Source organism: Amblyomma maculatum, chromosome 9 (genome assembly GCF_055883805.1).
Source record: "Amblyomma maculatum isolate TAMU_Amacu chromosome 9, ASM5588380v1, whole genome shotgun sequence".
In the NCBI taxonomy this organism is placed as follows: Eukaryota; Metazoa; Arthropoda; class Arachnida; order Ixodida; family Ixodidae; genus Amblyomma; species Amblyomma maculatum.
In genome coordinates, this window is record NC_139352.1 from 8945221 (window position 1) to 8970060 (window position 24840).

Here is a 24840-nt window from a genome sequence, read left to right on the forward strand (position 1 = left end):
GGGAGAATTTTAATTTAGTTCGTGGGGTTTAACGCTTCAAAGCGACTCAGGCTATGAGAGACGCCGTAGGAAAGGGCTCGGGAAAATTCGACCATTTGGCGTTCTTTAACGTGTACTGACATAGTACAGCACGTCGACGCCTTGTTTTCCGCCTCCATCGAAAAGCGCCCACCGCTCCCGGGATTCGATCCCACATCCTTGCACAGAGCCCTAACCGCTGCACTACAACGGCGGACTTAAAGGAGGAAAATAAATGCTACATCTAAATTCTCTTCTTCGGAGGGCAAGTCTTCCAGTCAGATAAATTTCTACCAAATGCATGGAGGCGTCAGTGTTTGCATATTTGTTAAAAATAAACCATTATAAACCAATAACTACAATTAAAATACTTGTATTTGTTCATGGCCACCTTTCAATATTGCTTAGTGCACGGCGGCAAGATAATATCGCGTGCAATCTGTGTCATGAGTAGGCGTCTCTTCTTATCGACAAAAGAAAAACAAATGAAGGGCGAATAACGTAATAAACGCAACATGAATGGCTATAGCCAACACCGCAATGACATCGCTATGGCTCCCAACTCTATGCTCATTCTTAAGTACAGTGTTGACTTCGATCCCTTGATTATCCTCAAGATGTAGTTCAAAGCTGCCCAAGGATCGTTATCGTCCTCATTAACCAGGTTACGCCCACCAACGGCCAAAGGCGTAGCTCTCACATTGCCCCAGTACAGATAGAGAGAGGTGTTGAAAGCAGTGATGACCAAATGTTGGCTGTCTTTCTTTCGCAGGCAAACATGCACCTCCCGGCGTACGGTGAAGGGGGGCGTAGAACCGAGCCGACAGCGTACCCCCGGCGGCCTGACGTGTTGGTGCATCCACACCACGCGCACCACCACCTTACCGAGCAGGACCTTCTGGGCCTGCACGGCGCCGCCGCGGGACTGCCGCCGGGCATCGTCGAGGACGGACAGGCCAGCCCCTGCTCGTCGGACGACGGAAACGACTTCCTCGAGGTGAGCTGTCTCATTTCTCAATCGTCACCTGGAACCTTAATGAAATGGTTGAGATTTTATGCAAAAGAAACAACAAAGCCACCGCAGCTGTCACGTGAAGTCTTGCGCATGTCTCATACACTGGTAGCGACTCAGGCTATGAGCGACGCCGTAGTGGAGGACTCCGGAAATTTCGACCACCTGGGGTTCTTAAACGCGCACTGACATCGCACAGCACACGGGCGTCTTGTTTTTCGCCTCCATCGAAAAGCGGCCGCCAAGGCCGGGATTCGATCCCGCGTCTTCGGGAACAGTAGTCGAGCGCCGTAACCACTGCGCCGCCCCGGCGGGGTCATGTCTCATACACACTTAACTAAGAAGGAGTCAAATGGTCTAACTTCAGCACTTTTTCCCAGCAGCAAACTGTTAGCCGCTCTTGAGAAGACCCTAAGGGTAATCATTAAACTTTAGTGCGATAATGATAGCTTCACCGCAGTGAATCCCGAAAAGGTACACTTGCGATACCCCTTTTACTCCCTTCTGGCTTCAAGTGTACGGCGACGCCGAGAGGAGCATGTGGTGACGGAGGATGAGCGCGCCCAAGTGTTTTCCAGCTTTGCAAAATGTGCCCTCCGTGGTGTTATGTGGCGCGCGCGCGTACACAGAGATGCGGAATGGAAAGCGGCCGTTCTCCTTCTTGTGTTCTGCAAAGCCACGTGATGTCTCCATTCCAGTGCCGTGAAAATGCCCACGCGCGCACGCGCACACGCCCTCGAGGAACGTTGTCGTGGCTACCGAATCCGATTAGAAACGCGCTTGCAGCTGTTTTCATTGTTATTTCCATTTTGTTTTTAGTACTTGCACGGACTCCGTGTGGCGTGCTTCAGCCGGGCGCACGCGCACGCACACTCCTGGCAAGCCTTTCTTTGTGCTCAAGGAAGGGGGCCGCGGGTCCCCCCTTTCCTCCGACTCTCTCCAAGTTTCTTCCGTACACGCGTATGTGTGTGTCTGAGACTGCGCGCGCACGCGTGCGAGTCGACACAGATAGCAAGCGGCTAGCCTGGGCTCGTTCCTGGTCGCGTATCGCCGTCGTCAATCTCATTAGCGATGCCTGGCATTCCATTTGCACTCCCAAGCTCGCTACCGCCCTCGCTTGAGTATTTATTATTTTTTTTTTAAGCCTACCGATTGGGACACACCACCGGGGCTGCGCGGGGCAATTTGTATTCCGCTCTCCTATGCGGGTATTCGCCGTTTCTGCCGCCATCTCTTCCCGACCTCCCTACGCAACAGATTGGTATACGTCTTTGGTCTGCGTGCGAATCGCGCAGTAGTATAGGCACGTGCCAGGTGGAATTCAGTGCAGCGAATGGAAGACGGGGACACACGTAGGTGCATCCAATCCGCGAGCCCTGGAGAATAGTCGCACGTTCTCGAGGTGGTGTAGTTTTGATCGATTCATTGGTCTGTCCATTGATCACTCGAAGATCCGATCCACAAAGAGAATGATTTGTCAGTTCGGGAACGTATCTGTTGTAGGATCTAGCTTAAGACAGATCTGGAGCAGTACTGCATTTTGTCATGCGTAGCAAACTGGCAGCATGTAGCCAAGTTGTTTGCAAGGCCTAATCAATGTCTGCCCTCGTTGTGCGATGTGAATAATAATAATAATAATAATAAAAATTTATTATTTCCTTTTTCCAGTACAAATGCAGGCCTGCCAAAGCCTCCGAAGGCTTGAATGGCAGTGCCCGGCAGTAGACAGCATATAAGCCATGCACCAAGCAGACATGTTGCAAAAAAAAGAAAAAAAAAATGCTCGAAAAAATGAAAGAAAACGGGATTCAATAAGAGCGAACGCAAAAATACAAAAATGCACACGCCAGATGAGCAACCGTGTAAAAACATAAGTAACAAACCTGTGTACTGGAACTAATATCTTAATTTCACAAGACAATCTTTCACTATCTTTTTGGAATCAGCAGAAAATATTTCTTTGGGTAACCGGTTAAGAACAGAGGGAACATAATGTTTTCGAAGACGCTCGCCATAGCGCGTACGCACTCTAGGCACGAGAAAACGATCGCGACTTCGCAGATCTTTCACAGGAACATAAGGTGTGGAAAAATCATTTGACCAGGTGTGTTTAAAAACAATTGTTTCAGAAAATAGATGAGAAATGTCAGGCACATGTAAAAGTTCAAAAACATTACTATGTTCACCACGTGACCTACCATGTAATACTGATTTAAGAGCGGATTTCAGTACACTGTTCACTTTCTTTCGTCAAAAGGCAATGATATTACTGCAGAATTCCAAGGCGAAATGCGAAATCAAGCACGGCAGGCAAGGCCTGAGGACACAAACACTGGCGACCAGGCCGGGACACGCGGGACGCATAACAGCAAACATGTATCAGGCATACAAAACCTGCCATGTGAATATGTATGACATAAAAAAACAAAAACAAAACAAAACAAGAAAACAAGTCAACACTCCTCTAAAGTCTGAAGATCATGAGCAATGCAAACAAAAACTAATGTTGGCCGTTTTCGAGCGCGCTGCTTGTTTTAGCACGCTTGGGCGATTTGAAGGAATTAGTCCGGTATCATGAGAAAAAAGAACGAACGAAGGAAAGGTTAAAAACAGAGAATGTAGAAAGAAAGAAAGAAAGAAAGAAAGAAAGAAAGAAAGAAAGAAAGAAAGAAAGAAAGAAAGAAAGAAAGAAAGAAAGAAAGAAAGAAAGGGAAAACGAATCTCGGGCGCTGAAAATTGAATAGAACTTCGGTGCATTCTGGCGTAAACAGAGAGGCTCTTAACTACTTGAAGCGTCTACGCGAACTCTGTTAAGCAGGTGGTAACTTCTTACGCTCGCGCTGCCGAGGATGTGCATCTTTTCCTAGCGCTGCACGCAACTGGGTGGGGTGGCGTTGTGCAGGAGGAGGAAGTGGTCAGCGCGCACGTTTCTTCGCGGTGAAACGCGCCAAACACTTTCGCGAAGGCAGGCAGCTTCCCTCGTGGCCATCGATGGATTAAGACGACGGCGCTGGCGCCACGCCAAGGATGTCCCTTTCGTGAAGGAAGCCGGCTCACAGAAGGAATCCCTCGCGTCACATGCATGCGAGTGGTTGTCTGCGTGTTTCTGTTTTTTCGTTATTTTTTTTCCAGCGATCGAACGTTTTTTACTCTGCGCTCACTTCCGTCTTTAGAGTGCTACGAGCTAAGCATCACCTTCTCACATGATCAAGACGGATTTTCCGCACTTCGGCCGCGTAGAGAACGACCAAATTCCAAGCAAATGCGTGTGCGTGTGCGTTGGCGATGGAAAAACAAAAAAATGTGATTGCCGTGTTTGCACACTCTGTGTTTTCGTTCAGTAAAGAAACATCTCGGCCTCCGCTAGTTTGCTCCCTTGAAAACGCAATGGCCGCTTAGCTTTGTCGCTCGCATGGTGGGCGAAGATTCCAAAACGTCCTCCTCAATCTGCTTCGGGACCTGTCGTCCGAGAACCATCGTGGTTATACAGTGATCCTCGGAGCGGCTGCCCTTGCCTTTCATTGAACAGATAAATTATTTTCAACTGCGCATGAACAGGCTCATGGTATTCATTTGCAGCCAGTGTGGATGCGCTGTGTTTGAGTCAACTGTCATTTTTCTCCCTTAGCAGCAAAGCCCATGGATCTCTTTTTATAACTTACACACCGCGGCGCAAGTTTCAAATGTTTTGAAGATATCCGAATGCTAACTTGAGGACAGATCACGCGCCGAAGCTCTAATTCACCGAACAAGAAATTGAGAGAATCGATGTTGACAGAAAAGTACGCAGAAAAGGAACTACGCTGACCTTTATCCTTGTATTTCCTTCATTTCGTGGTCACGTAAGGTTTGCGCAAGGGGTGAGTCCGCAAGGGTTACTAGCGCCGGCTTTGCGCTTTGACCGAGACGACATGCATGTACGTGCCGGCTTCAGTAACTGCGCATCGATGAACTTTCGCGAATTCGGTGTCTGCAATTGAACGCCCTGTATATTCTCCGACACATCGCGGTAGGTCTCTCCACACACATACAGTTGTCCTTTTGTCTCCTGGCAGAAGCGATTGAGATACACGAGGCCAACATCGCGAAAAAATATATATAATAGATACTGCCGCTGAGGAAAATCCCAAAAGGCACCCCCTGGGCAGCGCGACCTGCGGCGCAATTTATCGCAATGGATTCTGGAGTTGTCGGCGTACCTCGAACGAATCGTACCTGCAGATTCCGGCATGAACTCTGTGGCCCTTCGGCGGAACCCACCGAACGATACGGGCCAAGCGCGTCCGCAAAGAAGAAACACATACGTGCGAACTTTAACGCAAACACTGCGAGCAGGTATAAATCGTGAATCTCCTCCCCCTTCTCCCCCCACCCAGTGAGACGCTGTACATGGTGTCAGCGCTGCCTCCCCAAAAGTGCAGTCACACGAGGCATATGCAAGCAAAAAGGTACGGCTGTTATTCTAACGCTGCGTGAATGTACTTGCAGAGTGCGCTGAGTTCGGGATCTAATTTGTCCTTGCGCTCATATTGAAACTGCCTACATTTTTTTTTCTGCTTTGGCTGTAAAGCACCAGACGTAGGCAGGTTCGACCTCCGTGAAAGGGTGCTATGCAGTACTATTCAGTATGCTTCGTACGCACCGGCCTCGAGCAGTGCCGTTCCTGTGAGGGTGATAGAGCTTCTCGGAAGTCGGCGGACATCTTTCTTGAGGCCGTACTAGGACAAGTCGAAGACGTGGACGTACATCACTTTCTGACTGCTTGTTCGCGCGTTCGTGCCTGAAACGAGATATGGTCGTTCAGGCTTCTCTCGGTGCGGTCACATGTTCAGGATCTTCATCCGAAGCTTGAAAGGCGAGCGTTGTCTTACGTATGTCTCGAGCGATGCGAGTATATAAGTCGTTATACAGCGCCAACCCTGGTTCCAGAGCACGGTCGTCTTAAACTTGGCACGAAAAGGCATATCGCCAGTGTCCCAGGCCATGCAGGCTTCGAAGCCATCGCGTGCTTCCTTAGCGTACACAGACCGTGACCTAAGTGACCTTCATTCGGTTCGTGCATCCATGCTAGCGCGCTGCCGATTTCGACGCGCCACTTGCAAGACGAGCGAGCTCCCTCCTATCTCATCTGGTCTCGGTCGTTGCATTTTCGGCAATGCCCGAGCAAGTCTTTCCGTTATTTCATCCGACCAACCTCTTTATTTAACGATACGTTCGCCTATGGTTCACCCGTCTCAACAATCCATCTCACATAGACCTCGAGAGCGTTGTTTTAAACTCTATCTTCCACGGCTATAGACTTTCCTTGTAAAACAGGTTATCTCGGTTGCCATTGCATATCTGACTGCATGAACCGAGAAATTTTTAGGCCCTTTCCCTATGCAGAGAACAGTTCTCAGCAATTCGACTTCCACCCTTTCCTCTCGGGCACCCTCCTCCGTCCTATCTCCGTTTCTAAATGACAGACTCTATATAATATCTCTTCTTCCTTCGATGCTGCATGCTGACTACTTGTTGCTGATCGGTTTTCTTTTTTTTTTTTTCTGCCGTCCTTTGACCTCTGCCACCAGATGATAGGGAGTGCGACTCGTAACGTTTCCGTTGCCTCACTCGAATTTGGATCTTTTTCTCTGCCACATGATCTTTTTTTTTTTTTTTTTTATCGCTCAGGTCAGAGATTGACCCTATTTCGCTGATGCTTGTTTCAATCTGACCCGACCTCTGCGTGACCTCTCCCGTGCGCTACGCAGAGGCAGGATAAAAAACAAAAAAGACGAAAAAAACTGAGCGCTGACAAGACCGAAAAGCCGTGCCGAATCGCGAACGCCTGACTTTCGACCCTTCACCTTTTTTCTTTGGCAATTTCCTTTACCGGCGTCTTCATTCATCGTCATCGTGCGTTTAGTGGCTGCCTCTGCTTTACTGATTGCTCTCTTAATTCCGTTCACTTCCCTTGAACATCTTTACCTCGCTTCCCCTTTTCGTTTGCGAATCATCCTTGATAGTGTTTTTGATTCATTGGCGATATTAAACTGTTACTTAATTATAGCGCATGGGGCGTTGTGATACATCATGCACAAGCGACTAATGAAATTAGATCTCTTCCTAACATTAAGTACCATCAAAGTACCTTCCACGTTCTGGAGCTAACCTGTGTCGTTCATCCTAATCAAAGTTTGTGATTTGTTTTGCGGTAATCTGTCATCGCATTAAGAGCCTATTTTAAGGAACCACGTATATAGGTACGTAGCCATGGTCCAACCGCTCCGCCCGGTCCGCCGGCTTGCAGTGGCTGGAAGTGGGGCAGGTCGAGCGTTCTGTATACTTTGTTCTAATGACCAGGATGCACTGAAGGGGCTTAGCTTGTCCCCAGTCAAAATTACACCACATATCAAATCCACTGTTTATTGTTGTCTTCGGTTTAGACGCCTATATTAGGCAAAAAAAAAAAAGAATAGATGCAGCTATTGCTGCTTCCTACTGATCCTAAGTTAAGTTTAACAAGGCGTGTACTTTCGTTGTGATTTTCTCTATTGAACAGGCACGTGCGTGTACGAAGGTTGCATCTTGCATATTTGTTGATCTCACCCATCCCGTTTGAAATTCCTTCGACCGTACCAGTCAATTAAATGGAGCGAACTGGAAACGTAATAAATGGCCGTGTAGGAGGACATCCTTCGCCGCCGCCTAAGAAACATCGTCTGCGATGTTTCGCGTCCTTCTGTCACCGCTAACGAGTGCCCTCTTTCGTAGCTGTCGCACCGGTCTCCTCAATCTGATTCCGTTTTATTGCCAATTGTCCCCCCCCCCCCCCCCCACCCCTCCCTCTTTCTTTCTCTGTACAGACTTGACTAGTAGAAAATTTGTGCTAAAATTCCACAACCCCTCCCTCCCTCCCTCCCTCCCTCCCTCCCTCCCTCCCTCCCTCCCTCCCTCCCTCCCTCCCTCCCTCCCCCCCTCTCTCTCTCTCTCTCTCTCTCTCTATCTCTCTCTCTTCTACCTCCCGCCATGAGTAACTTCTTTTGTATTCTTGCACTTCGCTCGATTGTACTAGTTGTATTCTTTCGATTTCGTTGTCGGCATGGTCACGCTGTCCGTCATTAGTTTCTTCCCGTCGGTGATCACACTTTTGCCTTTTGTTTGCACGGTTTCTGTTAAGTTGCGTGTGCTGATGCGCAGAGATCTCTCATCACATATGTAAGCCGAACGGCAGAGTGGAGGTTTTGTTTAAATATGTCTCCAGTCTCCTCCGCCACTGCTGCTTCTGCAAGACCGGTGGCGGGAAAGTCGTTGAACCCGCCGCGTCTTTCATTTGCGACGGTGGTCGGGTAGCTCGGAGGATAGCCGCCGCTGCCGTGGTGATGATATCACCCGTCGGCTATTGGCATTCAGTGAGCGTACGCAGTGTGTACGGATCCAAGCGGCAGCACTGGCGAAGAGGCGAGAGAGAGAAGCAATGCAGGAGAGGAAGACTGTCGTGGCCTGTCCCCTCTCCTTTTCTCTTTTTTACCTGAGCGTTCTTCTCTGACCCCTCCGTTCAACTCTCTTGTCGCGAAACGTGGAAGACTGTTTGGTATTTTCTTAGTGGAATTCGCGGCCGTTCCCTCTTCTGGTCTTTTTTCTTTCTGTTCTTATCGTTTCCCATTTATCCGTATGATTTAACCTCTCGCTCGCTCAGAAAGCGCCGCTTTGCTTACCAAGCGCATGCGAGCTCACAATCTCCCCCTGGTATGGCACCTCTGCTTCGATGGCGAACCTCGATTTGCCACTCGTTTGCGCGTCGAGCTTCTCTCCTAGGGCACATAACAACACACACGATGAAGGAGCAAGAGAGAGGAGACAACTCAATGGCTCCGCTCTGTAGCGCCCTTCCTCACTCACCCACCTTCCTGATCAGAGCCCTCGTCAACTGTTCGTAGTCTCAAACAGTGTTCGAGGTCATGAACCGGTTACGAGTGTTGGGTCCCCGCGTAAACGCTGGTTGCATGTTGCGCGGGAACGCCGCACCGCCTGGACTAGCTTCGCCGGGCTTTAACTCAGTTAGCGGAACAGATGCGTTAATGGTGGTGAGTTATGGTAAACGCGGCGAGGTCGGTGGATTGCGTAAGCGGGCCGTGCGGCGCATCCGGTAATGGTATGCGTTCACGCTACGGGCTGCATTTCCTCGGGCTTTTGAGAGCCTATGCGGATCAGAAGTAGCCGCGCGTGGTTCGAAGAATAGCCACCGGTTTCGGTGTATACCGGATACGCCGCCTAAGCAGCTGGGTTCAAATTCGCCGTATCCTTTAACGCGCGCAGATAGCCCGTCATTTGCGGTAAGCGGCCGAGGACGTTCCGCGTTATCGGAAATGGCTGCGGATGCGTGTCGTGCATGTTGTGCGTATACAGTACTTGTCTGGTGGCGAAGAAGAAGAGGAGGTTGTGTGTGTGTCATTTCCTGTTATTTCATTGCCGGTCGCTATAACCAGCGTGCAGCTGTGGGGTCCTGCTGCAGACCCCACAATGTTGAGTTTTCAAGGATACAGGAGCAGGCAAGATAGGTTAATCTTTCCCGTTATCATCTTTTTCAGACTCACAGGTTTGACACGTTAACTTGATAGCAATCAAAGACAAATTATTTATAAGCAGGAAATATGTACAATGTATTAACAACTTGCAATGCAGCAATGGACGAACATTCTGGCCGCCACGCAGACCTTCTCCGCGGCTTTAGTCGAGCTAGCGATCTGCTCATCCAACTCCAGAAAAGTCAACTCCTGAAAAACAGTGTGGTGCGATTAATTAAGAAATTATATTCATCCTCTACGCTCATAAAAGTAAAAGGGATGAATTCGAGCTCTCCCTGCGTTCAGTTTGGATATTTACAATTCGTCAAAAATGATGTCAGGGTTTCTCACTGCACTTTGGTTAACAGCGGATTGCGCAACATCGCGTGCTGTATACCACGTGTGCAACCGGCCCATGCAGTCGTTGAGTTTTCACGGTGTCCGCTCACTGAAGGCATCGTAGAAGACACCGAGAAAAATTAGGTCCGGCTTTCTGTCCATCTCGCGGACAATCCCAGAATGAACAATAAGACACATAAAAAGAAAGAAAAGAAAACGACGCGTCAAACCTTACAAGAGCCATACGCGGAATATAAAAACGCCTGTTCGCTTAAAAATGCGGTCGATAATAACCCAGAGGTCTCGATAGCCATGTACCCATACCTCAATTTGCAGCTTCTGGACGTATCAATAATCCGCACAAGAATTTCCTGCATCGTATTATACAGCCAGGAAATTTTCGATCAACATCTCAACCATACACAAGACGTGAGAAAAATGTTGCGAGGATGCGATGGAAAACAATGCGTGCGAAATCAAAGCGGCCACGAAAATGACGCAGCCCCGACTTGAAGGCACTAAAAGAGCATGCATATGTGTGTTTTGGTTGCATTCTTTATTCTTTATAATGGTGAGTAAGACGTTGCTGCACGTGACACTGATCAGCACGTGACATATGCCCGCTAGCTAAATAATTTACATGTTCGAACTTCTCCCAGCTGTTTGAGTTTCATCAGAGTTCCGCAATATCAAGTGAAAGAAAAAAAAGTTTCCTAAAATTTATGCTCCAATATTTGTGATTCTGAATTTTGAGGCAGGCTGCCACAGCGCTGTAGTGAACGAAAACGATGAAAGAGCGATTAGGTCATATTTCTCACGTGAGGGATGAAAAATCTGCAGTGTAGTTGCTCCTTAATTCGTCGTTTTTGTTCACTACAACGCTAAAGGCAATAAAATACCTCGAAAGACAGAATCACAGTGATAGAAATAGCGCGGGCGCAGAACGACGCAAAGAACACAACAAAGGCGCTGCTGTCGAAAGGCTTCCGACTACAAGATGCGGCAAAGGCGCAAGGAACACAACACAGTGCTTGTGTTGTGTTACTGGTGTCGTCGTGTGTCAGCGCTGTTTCCACCATGAACTCAACATGCCCAACTATTCACGCTTCTCGTCAGAATAAAAGAGAGCGAAAAAGCAGCGATTTTATCACACTTTTACTACTTTAATGGAACTTCCACATAATAACCATCTTTTCTCTGTTGAAATTGAAATAAATGACAGAAATCTTTTCAATTATAAATTCGTTAGCGGTCCTAGGCGGAAATCGCAAGGTGCGCCGTATACAGTAATGTATTACGCGTCATCAATAAGGAGAAAGTATGCAACCAAAATGTGGTGTCTATACTCCTTTAAGCATTCTTCAAATGACCCACTTCGACTGAACCTATAGCCTTTCTACAACAGCGTGTCTTCAGATTCAATCTCTATATTAATCCTTAAAAAAATAAAAAAGTGTTTGAAATCAGCTCCTTGATTGAAATTAAAAAAAAAAATGCGATGTGCATTAGCGCCGCTTGTCCGTTGTTGAAGAAAAATTTGTGATGACAGTTTTTCACGAGCATAAAAATTGCTTGTAAATATGCGTTCTTGGTCACTTCTGAGCATAACTGGAGGAATAACAAAAATAGGAAGGGGGGGGGGGGGGGGGGGGGGGGTCCTGCTCAGGGTTGTGATGGACGGGTAGCTTTCCGAGTGACAAGAGCAGTTCCTTCGACTTGGCTGCCCTCACCCGCATAGCACGCCTGCGGTGTGGACAAGGTGTCACCCATCCAGAGGCGTCAGTTTTGTCTGTCCCATCCTCGTCCAGCCTGAATTCAAAGCGCGAGGAGAGCACAAGGTGCACATAATAGGAGCACACTTATTATTATGGCTCGCGCAGACATTAACCGAATCGCGGGCGGTGGCGGCCGAAGTCGGGGTGGCAAATTGAGCCGCATTCCATGCATGGCACGCGCGTTGAGCTCTGCTCTGACCGCTCCGTGGTGGTGGATAGCCGGCGAGAGCGCTTCGAGTGAACCCCAAGGAACAAAAGCCGCAACAGCCTAGGGTGGTGGAAAGGGGGAGGAGAGGTGGAAGAGGGCGAAGCCGTGCGTAATTACACGCTGCTCACTCGCGCGAAATTGAGGCGCCTGGCGCTGTGCGTCCGTTGATATGCAAGCGCCCGCTGAAAGCTGCCGCTGCTGCTCTTGTGCATGTGATGCGGTTTGTGCATCTCGTTATGTGTGCGTGCGCGCGCGCGTGTGTGTTTAGATGCAACGCCGCGACGTGTAATGGGCATCGGCGAAGCAAGAAAATGCGAGTCTGCCGCCACTCCTACTCGTATAGAGCGAGCAGTTCATGCGGCTGTGAATTCCTGTGAGCACGCAAAACTTTGGCCTAATGGAACCGCAGCTGACGCTAGCCAATGGCAAACCAGATCACCAATCAGTCGTCTGCCAATCACGTATACAGTCAGCTATAGTAGCAGCTTCACACATTCGCTCTGTAATGAAGGTCCGCTTTTCGGTATACCAATCGGGTGCAAAACAATCACGAGAGTGATCGCAGTCTGGACAGCCAAGATGCCGACCAATCACAAGTTCTTCCCATGTAAGGAATGTCTGTGTATTCAAGCCGTGATTGGTTGTCATCAGCTGCAGCTTTCGCAACTTTCCACCGTTTTATCTATAGCATAACTGCCACCGAGCCTCCCTAGAATTCTTCTGTATGGCCTTTACTATATAGAACTGAACTGCCTCATCTACAGTTCACTCGCTTCCGTGATATTTCAGCTCCTGCTATTTTTGTTTGTTTGTTTGTTTGTTTGTTTGTTTGTTTGTTTGTTTGTTTGTTTGGAGTGTTATCCTTTGGGCAAGCCCGTGCGCCCACGCTTCCGGTGTAATTTCATTACTGCTGTCTTTATATGCAAGACGCGCAGCTGAAGACATCTGAAGTCATGTTTGCAAGGCACTGAAGAGACCTTACTGCGCTAAATTTATGTTTTTCGATGCGGAAACAGACTTTATATTGCCATGACGAATAGCAGCTAACTGGACTCTCCTCTCCTAATTAGAGCAGCATGAAGGTGTCAATTTCCTCAGATGGAGGAGGCATCTGTACATAATTTCCCTATTTCTATTGCTGAATAGTTCATATTTAGCTCACGGCATGTGCCTCAAAGCGGAAAACGGTCGGTTCTTCCATGTCCGTGTTTTTCCTTCCGTGCCTTGAATACGAGGTCTGTGAAGCAGCCGTAACCAGTGTATCCATACGGGCATTTGACATAAATAGAACTCATATGGCTTATGTGTTAATAGCTTTGCGCACCTAAGCAGAGACAATTATATTCATCAGTTGAGTAGCCGCCAACCGTTATCACTCCAGTCGAGATTAAATGAACTAACTGAGGAGAAAAGCAAAGGGCGCCGATATGAGTCCCACAAGCAGGGCTAATAAATGCGAGCAACCACAAGTGCGCAACGCAGCGCCATTAGGCGAACTGTGGAACTTTGATAATGATATGCTTTTCAGAATGTATACCTTGCATGTCTGTGCCTCATTGTGAGCTCGGCCCTGGTGTCGGTTCTTGGCGTTAGCTCCTGTACTTAACTGCAACTTATGCAATCCAAAAACGGGTTCTGTTTTACGATTTCTTTTTTTACGAATCGTCCGTTTAAGAATTACGGAAGCTGCATGCTTGGCAGTAAGCTACCTAGAAATTTTAACGTAAAGCAGGTACTTTTTATTTTTATTTTTTTTTTCGGCGATGGTGTAAGATCGTCAGCCGTATCAGGGAAAGCAAACCATTACAAAACTTTCAGTGGTTCGGTAAAGGCGCAGCACCATAATGACAGTGATTTTGAATTTTGATACTGATTTCCTGCCTATGCATCCGGTCTTGTTATTTAAGTTTTATTTTGTCTGCAGATAGGAAACTAGTTTGCATGCTAATTGCAATCTTACAGCAAGACGTTTTGTTTCAGCACAGCTACCACCTTATATTTATTTATTTTTAAATGTATGTAGGGTACACACGACCGATGACAATGAAACGCTGGAAGTTCCGAAGTTCTATATTAAATGTTTTTTTCTCATTTGCCTTAAAGAATAAACGAACCTCATTTTCAGGATGATAAGACGAAAAGGCTTATGCAGACTCAAAAATGAAATTTCCCTTGAGTCGCTTACCGTTGTGCAAAGCAGGCTATCTAACCTGGTGTGCCGAAATGTGTCTTGACGAGTTGTCTTCGACACGGCGGCGCACTCTCGTAGCCTGTTAAAAAGAGAGGGCGTTTGGAATATACACTGTCGCGTTAAGTCACTCCTCGTCCCCATTAGGCATGGACGAATCGTTATAACCGTGTGATGCTCGAAAACGGATGAGCCACTCCGTCTGGTCTTTCTCTGGACTCCCATTAGACACCAGCGTAATCGCGTATAACGGCGTCGTTTGTCGCGGTCGCCGCAGAAGACGAAACCCGATAAACGCTAGAGACCGTAAACGATTACACAAGAAAACACCAAACAACGCAAACGTTAAGCAAGAAGCACACAAAACGGAAGCATCCAGGCAGCTCAAGGATCTCCGAGCAGAAGCGAGTGTGAGAGAGAGTTCCAGGCGGAGACAAGACAAGCCGAGCCGAGCTGGGTACGCGGCATCGTATATACCCACGGGGGCAGGTTTTCTCTCAAGGCGCCCGACGCGATAATTCGAAGAACAATGGTCGTTTTTTTTTCTCTTATTCTTTCACGCACTACCCCCCCCCCCCCCCCCCTTCCTTCTTTGGCTATACCCTCCTCGATTTTTCGCCGCAGCCCCAATCTCGCCGAGTCTCTGCGGTGTGATCGGTCTCCATCGCCCGCTGACAGCCCCGGCTTCCCCTGATTACAGGGTTTTTTGCATGCCTATAGCGAAACTCGCGCTACACACAGACACCCACTATACGACGCGTAGCCGGATCGGGGGCAAAGCCAAACAGCTCCGCCGACGATCGAGGGTACACAGTGTGTGCGTACCGGTGGGAGGCAATGGAATAATGGAGAGGAACGAGCCGTAGGCCCTGCCTAATGCTGCGCCTATGCGCCGGCTGTTTCTTTGATTCGTTTTTTGCTTCCCTCGTATTCCTTCCCGTGTTCTGTCTTCTCTGTCCTTGTTTCATTTTTCGGCTGTCACGAGCGCTTACGCAGTCTCGGCTCGAGTGCTGCGTACTATCTCGAGTACAGCGATGCGTCTTCCTTACTGGAGTCCAGTTCCGTTTTGCGTCTTCAGTGCAAGCGGCGGTTCCCACGGTTTCCTTATACCGCGATGCCGTATAGAGCTGAAGGATAGGTTGGTACGCGTACGCGTATGCGAGAGAGAGAGGTGAAGGTGGGAAGTTTTTCGGACAATTGCCTTATCGCACTATATACATATACTATATCAAGTTGCGACAATCGAGTTGCGCTGGCCGTACCACCTCCGTGCACGTGCCATTACGAATAAGAGCCTTAGCCTCTTTTGAGCGAAGACTAAACGCAGCTCGTGAGAGCTCATTCGCATTTGGGGAATATCGTTACCTGGTCTGTGGGCAACTAATTTGGCTTCACAAGAAAGACTTGCTAACTGTACTATGTGTGTCTGTTGCCTATATAAGAATTGTATTGCACCCCTCTTGCATGAGTGCTGTCTTGCACGATTGATGCCACAGTTTCGTTAATGCAGCCTTTTATGTATGCCTTACTTGGCCCATTTATGTGTCACGATTTGCAGCTTTTTGACAGCCTTAATTTTTGCCTGAGAGCAAACAACCCGCGCGTGCCTTCGGGACAAGTAATATTTGCCATTGTTCGCCGGAGGCCGCAACGAGGAGAGAGAGAGAGAAAGAAGTTGTCCTTTAGCAAATTAATCACCGTCGCGCGAGTAATTCATTTCCTGCCACCCCTAGCGTTCTACGTGGAACCGTTTACGTGCAGGGCACATCGCTTTAAATCGTTAATCCGGCCTACCGCAAGCGCTACTTTGAGGCGACGCTGTGGCTCAGTTTTTGTTTTTATTTCCGCCTCCTTTCTCTCGCGTGATTTCTGCACTCTCGTGGGGAATGCGTCCTGGAGGGCTTAATTCCGGACGCGGATGGCCTAACAACCTATGTCGGCTCTGCCGAGCAACCACCGCGGGTAAGAGGAAAGAAAAAAAGAAAGAATTAAGCCATCGACAGCGGGACCACCGCCGCGCGACGGTCATTGTGCGTGTGGGACTCCGCGAGTGCGCATAGGGGAGCGCGCGGAGTGACTTCCGCGTGTTTGGCACACATAGTTTTTCCAATGGTCCCGAGGAGATCCCACGCCGGCGCTCACGCAGGCCGCCGAGCGGCGGGAGCGGTTGGGCGAAAGCAGCGCGACGAATTCCCCGTCCGCTGAAGCGAGGGAGCGCCGACTGCGGTGGCCACGAGGGTCGTCCTAGTGTGCGCTCGTCGGCAATTAGCCCAGCTCCTTTTTTCTGCTTCTGGCTTCCCTAGTTTACGTGGTGGGAAGAGGCTGAAGTGCTGACCTGCATGCAATGTCATGTCCACGATACTAAGCGTGGTCAACGTCGCCGTTATGAGCATACGTTTCGCTGTTCAATCTACTTGCCTTTTACCTTGACAACTTTGCTTACGAAGTCCTCGCTTTGAAATAGTCAATTCTTGGGTTTTAAATACGCATTTTTTGGTTCTTAGGACTCTAAATGTACCAGTAATAAGAATTCTATAAAATTCAAATATTATACAATTGTGTAGCTCCCGTGCGGGAGTGCATGCAAAACATTTCGTAGGTTCTTGAACAATATTGATTAAATGAATAATGATGTATCTTAGTGCGGCTAGAAATGTTCAGAACCTACTCATACGGCTTTGTCATCTTTAAACTACTCTATCGACAAACAAGATGTCTCTACTAAAAATATCGCGCGTGAGCGCACGTAGAACTGATGCGCATTAACCTTACATGCTGATGATTACGCTGGTATGTCTGTCGATGTGCGCTCTTAAATCTAGGTAAACCTAATGTGCGCAGAATTTCATCCGAGGTGTTTTTGTAACCGACGACACATGAGTCCTTAAGAGGGTAGATTTCTGTGAAAACCAAACGTAGCAGGAGACACAGGTACCTCGGTGAGAAGATTGGGATAGTTGGTGACGTATGCTGGTTGCAGTTGACGCAGGAGGGATTAATTCGAAGCTTGTGAGACAGACTTTTGTATCGCAGTGGGCGTGGTGAGGTTGCTGTTGTTAATGACAATGCCTGATAGGAGCATGGCTTCAAAATTATGAGGCACTGCTGCTATTGCCTACGCTGAACGACGACAGATCCGGCGCCGCCGCACAGTCATTGTCTAAAACCTTTTTTTTGTTGTTGTTGTTGTTGTTGTTGTTGTTGTTGTTGTTGTTGTTGTCAAGCGCCTGAGCTGCGTGTCCCCATTAGCGATCAAAAAATCATCACTGTAGCATAAATGCTACTTATTTCAACGGAGACCAACGCAGAAATATTGATGCTATGCATTTTTAGGCTTTTTTGTCTCCCCATTACAAAAACGTTAGAATGTAATTATATCCCCCCCCCCCCCAAAAAAAAAAAAAAAATATCACGCAGCAAACCTTCGCGCTCACAAAAAGTCAATTGTGTTTGCATGGAAATCAAAAGCGCCGCTTCAGGTGCAGGTGACTTCCTACAAAGGAGTTTGCCATTCACTGTGTTGCCTCTTCTCCTTTCCAGGCAGGGAGCGTTGACGACACCAGTCTTTTTGGGAGCGACCACAATAGCGTCATACGAAAAGGTGAGTACAAAAGCACCACTGAACACGTCTATGCACGTGGAGCGTATGTATGCCTGCTACTTGTGGATGGATTCAGGCTCAAACGAACTTTCGCCATCTTGCGGACGGGAGATGCTTTGCTGTGTCACGGCGACAGCAGAGGGGAGCCTCAGAGGGACGGCCTATATTGATTATCCCTTTCAGTAATTGTAGTGTTTGCATAATGATGTAACAGGATTTTATGCGGCCCTTTTGGTGTGTTCGTGTTTTTTTGGCAGCAGAAGATAAATATGTTACCGAGGAAGTTGCAAGTAAAATTGTTCCCAGCAATCAATTCAAGTTGTGCCGCCTATGCAGAAAATAGCTCAGTGTTAAGAGCTTATAGAAGTTAATTCTGGTGCGCCTAGGCTCAAAGATCAGTGGATTAAAATTTGTGTTGGCGAGCGCAGTTTGCTTGAGGAGCCCGCCCCGAGTTGGGGACGCTTCAATTTTTTTCGTTATAGGTTTTTAAAGCTCAGTTCGCATTAAACGTAGCGTCTTTTTGTTCAGAACGTCGTATTCTGTCTATACAGGAAAGCTTCAGTTTCTTCTCGGTACCACTTTTGATAGGTAAACTCAGGCTTGAGCCGGAAGCGGCGCCTCGCTGTTTTCAGATTATGTTCCTGGGCTCCTTCTCTTGCTGTATGCATCTCATGGAGTAAGTTATACCTTTTATGAATAGGACTGAGCGCAATGCTGGGGGTTACTTTTGTTGGAAGATACCAAGCTCCTTAATTTTTCTCTCTTGTAAGTAATCGTTATCTTCTGCCTTTTCCTCATCTCTGAAAATGTTTTGGAAAAACTTTTCTGCGGCTGTGTCGACGGTGACGCTGCCTCGGACAAGCCAGTCACGGAGTGAGGCGAAGGCAGTTCTCCTATTCTGGGATCCGGCTTTAATACTGGCGACGTTGAACTGTTGGAGACTAACATACGTAACTTTAATAGCTTGCCCGTCTGTGTGCACAAACCTTCGCTGCGTAGTGTTCACACCAGCCGTCGTGTTCTACTGTCCTCAGTTCGAAGCCTCCTGCACATACGCGAACGGTCAATGTCCCAAAGCGACTCAGGCTATGAGAGACGCCGTAGTGGAGGGTTGCGAAAACCTAGACCACCTGGGGTCCTTCAACGTACACTGACATCGCACAGTACACAGGGGCCTTACTTTTAGCCTTCATTGAAAAACGGCCGCCGCGGCCGGGATTCGATCCCGCATCCTTGGGCACAAAGCGCCTAAACACTGCACCACCGCAGTGGGGCGCGATCGGTATTTGATTAGTTGGCAGACGGCTGGAAAGTAGGGAAGCGGCACACCTTTGACGGAGTGAAGCTCAAAGGACTCAGGGGCGTTGTATCGACTAACACTTGAATATTTAGCGCAAGGCTGCATCTCATTATGCCTACCATGCCTCTCGATCTGTTGCATGGCCTCCATTCATTTCCATCACGTTCGTGATACAATGTAGCCACCGAATTGTGAAAATGGTTTGTTTAAGGTTGAGCCAGCGTGACGTGATTTTCGTACCCTTATGGCAATAGCAACAAAGTTATTGTTATTTATTTCATAAAGGCTTTATGTTCCACGTACAATAAAGAGTGTATTAATGTCAGTATCTCTTGCCCATCTTGTGCCACTCCTAGGACGTTTTCATCTGGGCCGAAACAAAAGGGGCCAGATGTTAAGCTAACGAAGAATGGCTGGGGCACTACTCTAAAAGCGGGTGAGCGATTTGCAATGTGCTCGGAAGTTATGAACAGTGTAAGGAAGCTACTGGACACAGATATTGTTACGGCTGGTACAATACCTTTCACGAATTACGCTAGCATATTGTCATTTTTAGTCTGCAAAGATGCAGTTTCTTACGCGTCTATGACTAGCAATGTCAGTGGTTCCAGTTTTACATTCAAAAGAGCGGTCCTTCCCCTATTGAAGAAACTGCATTTCCCAGCCCATAAAGCAGAGTGCTACCAAAACGCTGGCGGTATGCTGCACGAACGGTGACTGCAAAGGCCAACTCTCCCTAAATGAACTGTTATAATTGTACCGTCACACTGCCACAGCGGCAAGTGATGGCATTATTTTGAAATCACCTTAATTTGGCAATTAATGCAACGTGGGACTCAACTTTTCAAAATTGCACTCGAGCTAAGAGAGACGTCGTAGTGAAACGGTTCCAGGTTAATTTAGACCGCCATGGTTTCTTAAGCGTGCGCTAACATTGCACAAGACTCGGAAGTTCGTGCTTTTCACTGAGCATCGAAATGCGGCTACCCGTGCACGGGCTGAATTTGATCAGGCGGCCATTCTGGTAGATTGTGCGATAACGGTACCTGCCTATATAAGCATGTAAAGTTTCATTGATCTTCGGGTCGTTAAGGGTAAAATGCCGAAAATAGGCCCATTTTATCCAGACGTTTCAGCGTGGGGCTATTATGAGATTACGGAGGGGGGCTTTGCGCGACTGTTTAAGATGAGATCTCGATAAAGAGAGCTGCCATGTCTCATGCATACCACTCGATTGCAGCCTAGTCTATTTACCTGTTTTCGTACTCCCTGACACTTAGTATGACATCTTATATTACTGCTACTACTACCTCCTGGTCAGTTCAGTCGCTTACATAGTTCGCAGGTATCACTTTTCTTGTGGTATATTCTAATCGGTGATCCGGAACGGAGCCCTGAATTGCGTAAAGAGCACGAAATCTGGTTCGGCCAATAATAACTCAGAGCTTCGTATTGACATTGCCCGCTGATGCATTCTTTTTTTTTTTTTTTTGCTAGCGAAACAACAAAATGAGCAAAAGGTCGCTGAATAGAGTAGCCTAGCTATTAGGAGTGTCTGGCACCTTGTGTGCAATTAAAAAGTAAAACACTCTAGGTTCTCACTTCTCACAATTGTTATATACATCCTTTCTTTTTTCATCGTCATGGACTATACGCAAACACGATAGGGAGATATTTGGTTTGGTTTAGTTTGTGAGGTTTAATGTCCCAAAGCGACTCAGGCTATGAGAGACGCCGTAGTGGAGGGCTCCGAAAATTTCGACCACCTGGGGTTCTTTAACGTGCACTGACATCGCACAGCACACGGGCGCCTTGTTTTTCTCCTCCATTGAAAAGCTGTCACCCAGGCCGGGATTCGACCCTTGGGAACAGTAGCCGAGCTCTGTAACCATTGTGCCACCCCGGCGGGGCGATATATTCCTAAAGTATTTGCCTACATATTTGGCAGCAAGGTTGGCAAAACATCTACCTTTGATCGGTACACGCGCATTTTTATTTATTTTGTAAAACACCCGTGACGTCGTTGATGAGAGAAGATGGAGTGGGACGGATGGAGGCAGAGGGGAGGACGAGGCGTGAGCGTTCGCTGAGCCGTGACTGAAGGCCATTGTGTAGAGCGCAGCGAATCACAACAAAAAGGCGTCATAACGAAGGCGTCGTGACAGCCCCCCGTCCCTTTTCCACCCAGCCGCCCTCCGTCGTTGCGGTATTGTTAAATGACCCGTGCGGAGTAGGGTGGACGCGCGTGCGGTCCATATCGAGTATTTGTTCTTCGGCCGCTCTTTCGTGTCTGCCGACCGCGTCGTCTGTCATCCGACGCCCGCTCGTAGCAGCCCTCACACGGAGCGGAGTTGCACTTGTTTCTATGTGTCATAGTATCATGTAGGTTGTAAGGATAGATTTGAGCGAAGAGCACAGTGATTTACCTACACTTCTTTCCCCCCGCCACTCCCCTAAATCGTGTCTCGCTGTGGTCGCAAGCTTATTTGTGACGGTGTGTCGACGGGTTGTGAAAACTTCCACGCTTCTGGTCCAGTGCGAGGTGGGCATAGCTCACCCGGGCTGCGTAGCGCAACCGCCCCGTGAAAACACGGTTTTCGGCTGCCGACACGCACCGCTAGCTTCCGCCGCTGGCGCGCTTGGGGTCGCGTGCCGCCCGGGAAAGCAGCGACCGTACATAGTGTCCCCCTCCACACGCCCTCGTTTTAGCCGCCATATCACGCGACCGCCAAGCACTACTTGTTGCCGGGTGGCATAAGCAAGCGCCCGCGAGTGTACCGCGCCCCCCGCGCGCAACAAATTGAATGATAGAGTCGTCTTCATCACCACGCTTTTAATGCGTGCGTGGTCGCCGCCCGACACGCATTGACGCGCGACCGGTCTCACCGAAGTGCCTTAATTTACGGCCGCGAATGGTTTCACCGCGATGACGTGGTCTTTTTTCCGGATGAGCTCTTCTTTAATGAAGTGCTGTGCACACTTACCATAAAACGAAAGAAAAGAAAGCGTGCGGCATTCAGAAAGCCGCCAGAGTGATGTATGTTTCGGAGTTATACGTGAGTTGCATGATTAAGTTACATGAGTAAAACGAACGCAAGCCTGTTAAAAACATGTAACATTACATCACCTAACAGCTTAAGCGGCCGCGTAATGCGTAATTGCCGCCCATAATATGAGGCTTTGGGGATAGTAACATGACCGCAACTACCCTGTCCTTTCGGCCTATCCCTCCCACCTTTGTTTTCCCCGAACTGTTCCCTCGCTGTCCTTTTACTTCCACCGCCGCAGTTCAGGTGCTTCTGTTACTTGCGATAGCAGATAACGGGGCCGGAAAAATTCTATATTATTTCCCTTTTGTTATTATTTTCAATAAAAAAAGCCACGTACTACTTACTGCAAGCGAGTTACGTGAGCGCGCAAGAAGCGCGTCGAATCCAATTTACTCGTCTACGAAGTGCACTGTTCTGCGGACAGTCCTTACGTAAAGCTCGCATTTGATACTGTCCACAATAGTGCCTCCTAAATCTATCCACCATCCGGCATTGCAGGCATAATATTACATAGGCTTCTTATTACGAATACATGCATGCATCCCGCCGGTGTAGCGCAGTGGTTGCGGCGCTAGACTACCATTCCCAAGGATGCAGGATCGGATCCCGCTGCCTCGGCGGCCGCTTTCCGCTGCAGGATATAAAAGCAAGGCGCCCGTGTGCTATGCCATGTCAGTGTACGTTAAAGAACCCCAGGTTGAGGCGAAAAGCAAGGCGCCCATGTGCTATGCGATGTCAGCGCACGTTAAAGAACACCTGGTAGTCGAAATTTCCGGAGTCTTCCACTACGGCGTCTCTCATAGCCTGAGTCGCTTTGGGACGTTAAACTACATAAACCAAACCAAACCGAATGCCTGCATGCAAGTTTGCATACTCCTGAGAAGCAGCATTATGCACCGTGTATTTGAATCTTCTATTTAGCACCACGATTTAGATGCGCTTCCTCCGCCAGTCAGTCATGTTTTACATGAAGCCTATGCGACAGAAACCGAATGCGACGCACCTTTACACCGCATTCGTGTGAATGTCACCACATGCAACAGCGGCAATACGCCTCCGAGTATGCTGGTTGACCTCCTCGGATTTTGCCGTCTCGCGTGTCGCATGAAGTGTGTTTTGGTGTCGGCTTATCGGTGACCTTCGCGAGCACTGTTCACTGCAGCCGGTAGGTCCGCTGGATCGCTTACCAACTTCATCAACTCTTGTTCCCCAAAAATAGTGACGTTTTGGTACGGTGCAACGAAATACCTAGTGCCGCCTGACTAGTGTTAATTTTAAAGCGATAACTTTAAAGATACCGTTAAGCAAGGAAACCTGGCATTATGCCTTCGGCGTCCGGTGTCATGACGTGAAAATCCTTATTGATGCCTTGACTTTACGCGCTCATGACCTAAGAAATCCAATAACTTGAAAATATGACATGAAACGTGACGTCACGCGTGGAACGAAGGTGACTAAACCATCATATTCAATGTGAAATAAAGTAGCCGCATGTCTTAAAGATTATTCAATTTATAAGGAAATTATTTTCATTAGAAGAGAAATGTCAGGAGTATTATGCGGGATTTGAACCCACGACCTTCCGTTTCTGAATACTAGGCCTCGCTAGGTATATACTTTACGGCTGGTGAACAAGCTGATTTATATGCATGTCGTATATGGTCTTCCATGAATACAGTGGCAACTTACGAAGGTATATATTAATTATTATGTGCATAATTATAAAGGAATAAAGGCAGCTATCACGTCACAGCCTTGAGTCGAAGCTTAAGTGTCTCTTCTTTTTTTACACCTACCTCTTGATTTTTGACCGCAAAATTATCGGAAACAACACTGAGCCGCAAAAGCGACAACAAAGCGGAGACGAAACAGAACGAGAAACGCGGGCAGTTCGAATCAGGACAAGTTCGTTTCGTTAATAAGCGGACAGATATTTATGCACGGTTCGGAATGAAAAGTGCAGCAAAACGACGAGAGAGAGTAGGGAAATGGAGCCAGGCTGTCAAATGAAATACTACATGTCTACGTAGAGGCTCGCGTCAATAGTACATCGAAGGCTGCCGCGGCCACCGCACCGTTTTGTTTTCGTTGTCAGCTCGCGGTACACGGCTTTGCGTGCCCCAGACCGTTCCGTCGTCTCGCTCCAGAAAACCTGTTCCTTCTCGGCGAAGCCGATCTGAGGGGTGCGGGGGACAACTGTTCTGGGTCCGCGCGGTTCTTAGGCTAAGCGTCGCTCTCTTGTTTTTTTTCCTCCTGCCCTTTAAATTTTCTCCCGGCGCGCGGAGAGAAACGCGTCGACTGCACCGTCAATGTTGTCGCTGGTTTGTTGGCTGGCTGTTTGTTGTGACTCGTTTAGCGCTCCTTATAATCCCTGTCGTTCTTTCGGGCTGAGATCGCGTGCTGGCTCGGTCTAGCTGAGGCGTTGCGGCCATCTCTCTGTTTGCCTTCCACGTAACCGCCCGAGGTTGCCTCGCTTAGTTTGCCTTTTTCTTTATGCCGGTTAGTCTAGCGGGTAGACCAAGCTTGGGAGCGAAACAAGTGTAATACTCACGTTGCAATGCCGCAAGTTATGGCATCGCGTTATTTACGTACCAGTAGCGACTTCGACTTTTACGCATGTTTAGGCAACCTTGGTTTCATAGTTTGCGAAATCTTGCGTCAGGTTTGCTGAAGCGAACGGTGCGATTGCAGCTGAACAACTGCTGTGTAAGCCAGGCTGCATCTTGGTATGTGTATATTTCAATAACTGCTATTTCGGGATTGTTGCACATACACACAAAATAATTTACGCTGTTATCCGGTA

General features: G+C 48.2%; 1 protein-coding gene across 1 annotated transcript in view; it reads left to right on the forward strand.

Moving 5' to 3' along the window:
- TfAP-2 (transcription factor AP-2) overlaps nucleotides 1-24840 on the forward strand; it is a 99904-nt gene that overhangs the window by 43413 nt on the left and 31651 nt on the right. Inside the window, exons 3-4 of the mRNA XM_084579718.1 lie at nucleotides 791-1015; nucleotides 17627-17687. Coding sequence (XP_084435844.1) covers nucleotides 791-1015; nucleotides 17627-17687 — 286 coding nt within the window. The remainder of the gene's footprint in view (nucleotides 1-790; nucleotides 1016-17626; nucleotides 17688-24840) is intronic.